The sequence below is a fragment of the Schistocerca cancellata genome, chromosome 1 (genome assembly GCF_023864275.1).
Source record: "Schistocerca cancellata isolate TAMUIC-IGC-003103 chromosome 1, iqSchCanc2.1, whole genome shotgun sequence".
NCBI classification, from domain to species: domain Eukaryota; kingdom Metazoa; phylum Arthropoda; class Insecta; order Orthoptera; family Acrididae; genus Schistocerca; species Schistocerca cancellata.
In genome coordinates this window covers 661,507,734-661,517,521 of record NC_064626.1, presented here as the reverse complement: position 1 = coordinate 661,517,521, position 9,788 = coordinate 661,507,734, and the positions used below count along the sequence as shown (strand labels likewise).

Below are 9,788 nucleotides of genomic sequence, written 5' to 3'. Positions count from 1 at the left end.
TAGGGATTAAATTCTATGTTTTTATTTGAATTCTGTTCTTGACCTGTGAATTAGCAGAACTTTCTAGTAGATTAGTTATTCAGAACAGCTTTCATCCAGTGGCTAAATAGTACCGATTTTCTGAAATCGCTTATTGCTTTCAAGTTTCTCTAAGAGAACATTACATTCTACAACTTAAAAATATTCATTGCTGATACAATGATTCTGGTAGTAGCCACATTAATGTATCATTATGAGAGTGTTCATTTTTAGTAACTGGATCAACAGTTAAAAAAATAATTAGTAGCTGCCGTTATGGGTTACCAAACCAAACAGGTTCAGTTACGGATTACAACTATCAGTTCACTTTTACTCTTAGGGATTATTTGACATGGGTAGATTCTGCCACAATATTTCCACTAGTTAATTGTGATCTATGCACAACCAAGGGCAAAACACACACTTCCAGCCACTTTCATTCATCCATTATGTTAAAATTATCTTTTGGTACTTTTTACAGGTTATCAAGTAGCAACTTACATATATCACGCAGTGTCAGTTTCCAAGTGGAAGCCAGCTGAAGGATGTTATTCTCTAATTAATCCATCAAATCCCTTTTGCAGTTACCTCCACACTTTGTAAGACATGTTCTGATGTCAGTTTCCACACTTTGTAAGACATGTTCTGATGTCAGTTTTATGGTTATAAGAACTCATGATCAGGGCAACACTGTTTTGAAATTACTCCGTAATTTATTTGCCACCTACGTAATTCGTTTACCACTAACAGCCATGAAGAGTTAAGGGTGGGATTTCCAAATTTTGTTTAGAATCTAAATTACATTGTAATTCAATTGCTTATTATGTATCATGAAGTAGCTAGAAAATTAATTTGCTGCTCCATCATTTAACAAAGCACCCCCCGTCCCCCATTCCAACCACGTTCGTAATTCAGTGTTAAACGCCACATGAAAACAGAAGTGATATCATAACAATTTGACAACTCAACTTAATCTATTCTGTTGCTCTGTTCAACTACAGAAATAGGACACACAAATTTCACAAGCTGCAATTTCTGCAGCTTGTCCGATGAAAATAGTCTTCAAATATGTCACACAATAAAAATATACTCATTTAACTGTTTGCACCTGCACTGACGTACTTTCATTAATGCACATACCTTATGTGATAAGACTGATTACTAAAATTTTGATTAGGATCATGACATTTACAAAATACCAATTTTCCAGCACTTTAAATTTACACATAAACCACTAGGGAAGCACCAACACAGTACACATTCATATAGTCACCTATTACAACAATACCGTTGAAACTTTTTGTCTCATACTAAATGAAAACTAAGGAAGACTATATAATTCAGACACTAATGACAAACTCTATGGACTGAGTAACAATGACAACTGTGCACCAAACTGCTCATACTTTGTGCTGCTGGAAGATTTTGAGAACCAAACAAAAATAAATTTTTATAATTCTCAATTTTTATCTTGTTAATCCAAGTAATTCAATAAGATAGCTTTTTGATTCCATGTTCATTCCGTGCCTCACTATGCCTTCAACTTTCAGAACATTTACTTACTGGAACTGTAAACAATCACTGATTAATAAGGTGACTGGCAAAAAGCCAAGGGTCCATAAGTTTTTCAACTAAACAGACACAACAGCATGTGATAGATCAACATAACCGAAGTCAGACAATAAACTCAGTAAAGCAGCAATTCTACACTGCTCAGATAGTATCTATACACATATTAGTATTTGTTGATATACTGGAGGTTCTGAAGCATAGAAACAAAACTCATCTAGCCATGAGGCTGTACTTTCTATCTGCATGCAGAAATTATTGTGGAGTTCATTAAAAACTGGAATAATGATATTTTCATTTTCAACATGACTTATCCCTCTCAGCAGTCATCAGTATGTGCCATCTGTATAGTTGGTTTTTTTTTTCTTCCACTGATTTTTCACTGTTGGAATATTTCACCTGCCTCTTACAGAGCTACAAATTTAAAGTGTACCTTGTATTTTCATAGAAACACAAATAAAATGCAGAAATATACCACCTTATCACTTATCAACAGACTAATCACTGTGGAGTGTATGTCACTAACTGCTTTGTTGCTTTTGCTATGTCATATGCACAGGAACGTACTTGTTGAAGATAATATGACCGATCTGTTTCTCCAGTGCATCTCTGCAGGTTAGCACAAATTGTCTGTAGGCGAGCTGTGTTACCATTCAGCTGACGAAGTGGTATACGGATATGCTCATCAAGAGGATTCTACAAAACAGGTAAAAATAAAAACTTTAATTAGTAACAGTTCTTTTTATCTTTAAATGTGGACGATGAAAACTGGTGCCAAAGAAATTAAAAATACTTTTCTACCTCTGTAATAAAAATTTACTATCTTTCTTCTTCTTCCTCCCGCTTTGTAACTTATCCCCCACCCACCCATTCTCTTTCCCCCTCTCTCGCTCTAGCTTTTTTTTTCATATTTCTTACTAGCACTGTATTTCAAAACAAAGTTCTAAAGTACTTCGCTATACTGTCTGACCTCTGCTTCTGTAGAAGGAGTTCAATAATTGTGTTTCATAAACCTGCTGGGTTCTGTGTAAGCTCTATAGTGTTAAAAGGAAAGGAATCGAAAATTGAAATTTGAAAAAAGTAATAAAAAATCAACATACCTGATAATTAGATAACAGAACCTGTTCCTACACCATAATGATACTGAACAGACGTGGTTGGCATTATCAACAGAAATGCAAGTTATTTTGGTGTTCTGTGATACATAAGGATGTACAAGTGATATCAAGTTCCATTGTAAAAAAATTCTGTGAACTGTTAGACTGCAACACTCATACTCAAGAGAGGAAGCATAATGCTATTCAAACACATGCATAAAAGTTTGCAAGTGTAGGGATTTTTAAGTAAGGTAGAGGTTGAAAAGTTGCTTAGGTCCGAGTTAAGGAAAGACTACATACACAGCAAATGTAGAAAGTGAAAATCTGATGATTACACACATGCATGTGGACAGACCCTATATTGTGCCGAATGGGCACACAATGTTGGGATTACATTTTGGCAGGTGGACTAGAGGACAGGGGATCAGATGGGGTGCATAGAGGGACAGAGAGGCAGGAAGAGGGGTTGGGGGAGTGTTACTAGTGGGTGGCTTGGAGGAAGACAGCAGACTGCTGGCTAGGAATGTGGGAGTGAGGGGTGGAAGATGCATGAGCTAGGCATGCGATGAGGTGTGGCACATGATGGTGATGTGGCGGTATGAACTGTGAGTGAATGACAGAACAGATCACGATCCTATCCCTGTGATTCAAACTGACCTGCAGTCCTCCTAAAAACCTCAGGCCCCTTACAAGGACTTACACCTCAATCCATACAACTCCTCACCTCACCCAAACCACACACCCTCACCTTTTACCTTCTTCCTAATATCCACAAACCCAATCATCCTGGCCGTCTCATAGCTGCTGGTTCCAAATCACCCACTGAACGTACATCTGCCTTACTTCATTAACACCTGCAACACAGGGTACAAAGACTTCCCTCCTATACTAAATATACCAACCATTTCCTTGATTGTCTGAAATCTGTGCCCGTCGCATTTCCACCACACCCCTTGCACGTCACCAATTGATGCCACCTCCCTCTATACAACATCCCTCACGTACGTAGTCTGTCTGCAGCTGAACATTTAGTCAGTCAATGCCCACCTGATTTCAAGCCTGTGACATCCTTCTTGGTCACCTTAATGAACTTTATACTTACCAACAATTACTTCATCTTTGAGGGACAGACATACAAACAAATCAAGGGTACGGCCAGGGAACCAGGATGGCTCATTTCTATACCAACCTTTTCATGGCTAGCTTTGAGGGGACTTTCCTGGAATCCACAAGTCTTCAGCCCCTGGTTTGGTTTAGATACAATGATGTCATATTTGTCTCGAATGAAAAACAACCCACAGTTACACTAAATTATGTTTATTTTAAACCTTGACCATGGTTTCTGCTATAATAATATAGCCTTCTTCAGAAGTTATACACAGTAATAAATGAAAAATGTCTTAGCCCAGCGGCTGTGTCAAGACCAATAAAATTATTTCAACAGACATAAGCCTGTTTCGAACACCAATGTTGCTTATGTTCAAAACAGGCTTATGTCTGTTGAAGTAATTTTATTGGCCTTGACGCAGCCACTAGGCTAAGACATTTTTCATTTATTAAAATGTATAAATTCTGAAGAAGGCTATATTATTATAGCAGAAACAATGGTCAGGGTTTAAAATAAACATAATTTAGTGCAACTATGGGCTGTTTTTCATTCAAGACAATTTCGTAAAGGCTGCTGTTGTCGCTACCATGATGAAAATAATGATGACATATTTACCATATGGACTCATGATGAGGCTGACCAGCTGAAATTCCTGGAATCTCTGAATACCTTCCCCCAATTAAATTTTACATAGTCCTATTCTGAAGTATTTGAGGGCAGTGTGGAGAGTAAAAATCTTAGAGGGAGAGCAAGAGATGAATACACTAAGCAGATTCAGAAGAATGTAGGTTGCAGTAGGTACTGGGAGATGATGAAGCCTGCACAGGATAGAGTAGCATGGAGAGCTGCATCAAACCAGTATCTGGACTGAGGACCACAACAACATTCCGAATCCCATTCCACTTTTCTTGAAGTTGATCTCATCCTCACCAAAGGTCAGTTACCCATCTCTGTCAACATTAAATCTACCAACCAACAACAGTACTTACATTTTGACAGTTGCCATCCTTCCCATGTCAAACGTTCCATCCCATATAGCTTTGACATCCGAGGCAAACATATTTGTTCAGATGCAGGCTCTTTACAGCGTTACACCACCACTCTCACTTCAGCCTTCACTAGATGTAATTATCCCAAGAGCCTAGTTCAAATGCAGATTTCCTGGGCCATCACATCCAATCCTGGTAAAGGTGATCCCTCCAAACAATGTTTGAGCACACCACTTGTCACCCAGTGTTATCAGCTACTTCAACAAGGCTATGACTTCCTAAAATCATGTGCGCTGAAATGAGATCCCTTCTGTCCGAGATTTTGCCCACGACACCTAGAATAGCTTTTTGTCCCCCTCACAATCCATGCAATATCCTTATCAGACCTTCTACTCCTTTGGCACCCATCTCCCTACCCTATCGGTCCTACCCCTGTGACAGTCCCTGCTGAAAGACTTGCCCTATGCATCCTCCTTCCACCACCTATTCCACTCTTGTAACTGGCAAAACATATACTATGAAAAGGAGAGCCACCTGTGAATCAATGCATGTCATATAACAGCTGTTATGTAAACACTATTCGGCTTTTTACATTGGCATGACTACCACCCAGCTATCAGTCAGGAAGAATGGACATAGGCAGAGGGTGTATACAGGCAACTTGCAATATCCTGTTGCAGAGCATGTTGTACAACATGACAGTCATGACCTCAGTGCCTGATTCACCAGACACACCTTCTGTGTTCTTCGCCCAGACGCCAATTTCTCAGAACTCTGCAAGTGGGAACTAGCACTACAACATATCCTTGGTTCTCGCCACGTACCTGGCCTTTATTTACATTAATTACTTCTGTCTTGGCATTTCTTCACAGTAACTGCTCCTTTCTTCACACCATTTTAGTTTCCTACATCTTTCATTTTCTGACTATTTTTTGCCGTCCCCCCTCCCACCTCTGTTACATACAAGGCACTCAGCTTTTCACTATTTTAATAGTAATCTCTGTCTTGCATGTTACCATATCTTCCACCTTTAAGCTCTCAGATTTTCAAATCCTGTCTGATGCAGTGCCCAACAATTAGTCTTTCCTTTTCATCCTGTTCAGTAAGTCTCCCCTGAGCTGGGTTTCTGGGCAACTTTTCTGAACTTTTGCCCTTTCCCTAAACCTCTACAGTCCTTTTTCTTCACCTCTCTTCCATTCACTTCAACTCTTCTACCAGAAGGAGGAGCCAATGGCTCCGAAAGCTTGGAAAAGTTAAATCCTTTTTGTGTATGTTACCCTGCCGCCGCTTGGCGAGTAGATTTTTTGTCTATCCATTTATATTATATTATCAGGAACAGAGGAAGAGATAGACGGTGTGGATTGGCTGTGACTGAGATCAAGAGGACTGCAGGAGCAAAGGATGTGTTGCAAGGACAACTGTCATATACTTAATTCAGTAAAGCTAGTGCTGGAGGAAAGGATCCGAATGGCCCCAGTTGTGAGGCATAGATTAAACCCTTGGATATTGTGATCGGTTGCTTGTTGTGCCACTGGGCAGTCAATTCTGTTCTTGTCTACAGTTTGGCACTGGCCATTCATCCAGGTGGACAGCTGGTTGGTTGAAGAATTCTGGAAACATCCCCCAGGCTGTGGATAAGCCATGTCTCCGCAGTATCCTTTCTTTCAGGAGTGCTAGTTCTGCAAGGTTTGCAGGAGAGCTTCTGTAAAGTTTGGAAGGTAGGAGACAAGGCACTGGCAGAAGTAAAGCTGTAAGGACAGGGCGTTGTCATGCTTGGGTAGCTCAGCTGGTAGAGCACTTGCCCGCAAAAGGCAAAGGTCCCAAGTTCGAGTCTCGGTCCGGCACACAGTTTTGATCTGCCAGGAAGTTTCATATCAGTGCACACTCCGCTGCAGAGTGAAAATCTCATTCTGGAAACATCCCCCAGGCTGTGGATAAGCCATGTCTCCGCAATATCCTTTCTTTCAGGAGTGTTGGTTCTGCAAGGTTCGCAGGAGAGCTTCTGTAAAGTTTGGAAGGTAGGAGACGAGGTACAGGCAGAAGTAAAGCTGTGAGGACGGGGTGTTGTCACGCTTGGGTAGCTCAGTTGGTAGAGCACTTGCCCGCAAAAGGCAAAGGTCCCAAGTTCGAGTCTCTGTCCGGCACACAGTTTTGATCTGCCAGGAAGCTGGATGGTTGACATACCAACATTAAATGCTGTGTAGTCATTGCAGCAGAGTTGGTATATGTCATGACTGACTTCATACATGGCCCTGTCTTTCATGTGTTTGGTTAAACCTCTGACAGGACCTGAAGTAGGAAGTACTGGGTGAGTGGATTGGGCAGGTCTTGCACCTAGGTCTTCCACAGGGATATGACCCTTGTGGCAAGTGGTTGGGGGGAGGGGGGGGGAGGGGGGATGGATCAGGGTGTTGTGCAGGTTTTCAGTGGGTGACAGAGTATCACTTCAGGAGGGATGGCAAGGACATTTAGTAGAATCTCTCTCAATTCTGGGCCCAAATAAAGATAATTAAAGCCCTGGCGAAGCGTATTTATCAATTGTTCTTGTCTGGGATGATTGAGTGAAGGGGCAGCCAATTCTTGTGGGTGGTGGGAAGATTAGGTGTGTGTGTGTGTGTGTGTGTGTGTGTGTGTGTGTGTGTGTGGATATGGCATGGGAAATCTTTTTGCAGACTAGGTGTATAGCAGTGGTGCCTGTCTGTCACTGCCCTCATGAGATGTTCAGCATACTGGGTAATGGAATTCTAAGTCACTGGAGATATGCCGTAGACAGGAGGCAAGGCTGTAAGGAAGAGAATTTTTTGTGTGGAAACAGTGACAGCTGTCAAAATGCAGGCACTTTTTGTGGTTAGTGGGCTTAATGTGGACAGAGGGAAAACCTGCATAAGACGCTTCCCAACCCTCTTAAAGTGGTGTTCTGTCACCCAACCAACTCACACAACATCCTGGCCCATCCCTGGCCACTTCCACTCCAAACCCATTGACACAGGGTCATATCCCTCTGAAAGACTCAGGTCCAAGATCTGCCCAATCCATCCACCAGCATTTCCTACTCATTATGTGACAGGTTTATCCTATTCCATCGTAGTCAAGGCAACCTGTAAAAGCAACTATGTCATATACTAACTCTGCTGCAATCACTGCACAGCTTTTTATGTTCATATGTCAACCAACCAGCTGTCTACCAGAATGAATGGCCACCACCAAACTGTCACCAAAAATGAAATTGACCACCCAGCGGCACAACATGCAACTGAGCACAACATATCAGCGTTCAAAGGTTGCTTCACAATCATGGCCATCTGGATTCCTCCCTACAGCATCAACTTTTCTGAACTTTGTAGATGACAGTTATCCTTGCAACACACTCTTTCCCCCTGTAACCTTCCTGGCTTCAGTCTCCACTAACCCACTGTCCCAACACCCTCCATTTCACAGTTTCCCTTTTCTTTGTCCGTCACCCCACATTTGTCCCTGTGCATTGCATCTCGCCAGCTCTTGCACCTGTATATCATATGCCTAGCCCATACACCTGCCACCATTCCTACCCACATTCCCAACCAGGGACATGTCCATCCGTGTTGGCATGAACAGTGAGCAGTGTTCTCCACATTAGCAAGGATGGACCTGCTCCATGCCAGTGATTCCTACTGTCATCGATCTGATGACAATCTCTTATCAAAACCTGCTGGCTCTAGCTAGGCATCGCCATTGCCTCTTCCTGCCTCCTATCTCTCTCTCTCTCTCTCTCTCTCTCTCTCTCTCTCTCCCCCCCCCTCCTTCTACCCACCCCACCAAACACATCCCCCACCCCATCCCAGTCCACCTGCTGATAAGCAATCCCAGCATTTTATGTCCATCCACCACAATGTAGTATTGCTCACGTGTGTGCATCTGTCTGTCCGTCCTGCAGCTCATCAAATTTGTACATTCTGCCAGAAAGTTCCTGTTATTATCAATAACTATATCATATCTGTAAGATTCAAAACAAGATATACAGAACAAAATGTCTCACCTGTGGAAATATAGCAGTAAGTTCTGCAACAGCAACTCTTATTCTTTCAGCACAAGGCACAAAAGCATCACAACCAGCAGATCCTTGCATTGACACAACCAACTCCTGTATTCGTTTCGTTACTTGGTCAGTTCTCCTAATAACTTCCTCACTAACAGGCATAACACCTCCAACAGTGCTACTGCTATAGAGACTTTGGGTGACAGCAGGCCGAACAGGTCCTGAAGGGCAGTCATAGTCCCCCGATGAATCCTTCTGAAAGATCAGAAATTATTAGATATTATTGCTTTTGTAAAAGTAAAACTTAGGATACAACAACAGCAGCAGCAGCAAGAAAGAAGATGTTTTTGCTATGATTCATGCACAAACAAGTTGTAAATAACTATTAATAATTCTATGGCTTGTAAAAGAGCTTAAAGAAAAGAGTATCAGCCTTTCCCTTTAAACGATTGCTTATAGGAAAATATCTTTGACCTCATCAATTTGTTGAACTACACTACTTTGAGACTGATTACTGAAACTTAATGTTAATTATCAGTTTTTGGAATAAATGACATTTCATCATGAGATAACGTTTCACATAATGATTGTGAACTTAGTATTTTCTTTGTGACAATCACATAAAAGTTTTATGCTGTTTACAGGTTCTGGCCCGTATCAAAACAACTGAAGCAGTATCTGCACGTTCCCACCAACTTGATCTGCCACCACTACCACAAAATCAACCCTTACAAACCTTCCAAGAATTTCTGACATCCAGCATTGCTTCACAACTCTTCCCCAGGTCCCTACAACATGACCCTAACCTGTCCTCTGCACTACTCCAGGCTGTACGTTTCCTAAAAGCTGATGACTCCATCATTATCCTCCCAGGAGACAAGAGATCTACCACTGTAGTACTTGACCAAAAGGAGTATGTTAGTGAAGGTCTACGCCAGCTGTCTGACACCTCTACATACAGGATCTGCCACCAAGATCCCATCCCTGTGATT

General features: G+C 41.6%; 1 protein-coding gene across 1 annotated transcript in view; it reads right to left on the bottom strand.

The window, feature by feature from the left end:
* LOC126183679 (ARF GTPase-activating protein GIT1) overlaps positions 1-9,788 on the bottom strand; it is a 288,183-nt gene that overhangs the window by 42,819 nt on the left and 235,576 nt on the right. The window contains exons 12-13 of the mRNA XM_049925857.1: positions 8,797-9,051; positions 2,155-2,283 (exon numbers count right to left, since the gene is read on the bottom strand). Coding sequence (XP_049781814.1) covers positions 2,155-2,283; positions 8,797-9,051 — 384 coding nt within the window. The remainder of the gene's footprint in view (positions 1-2,154; positions 2,284-8,796; positions 9,052-9,788) is intronic.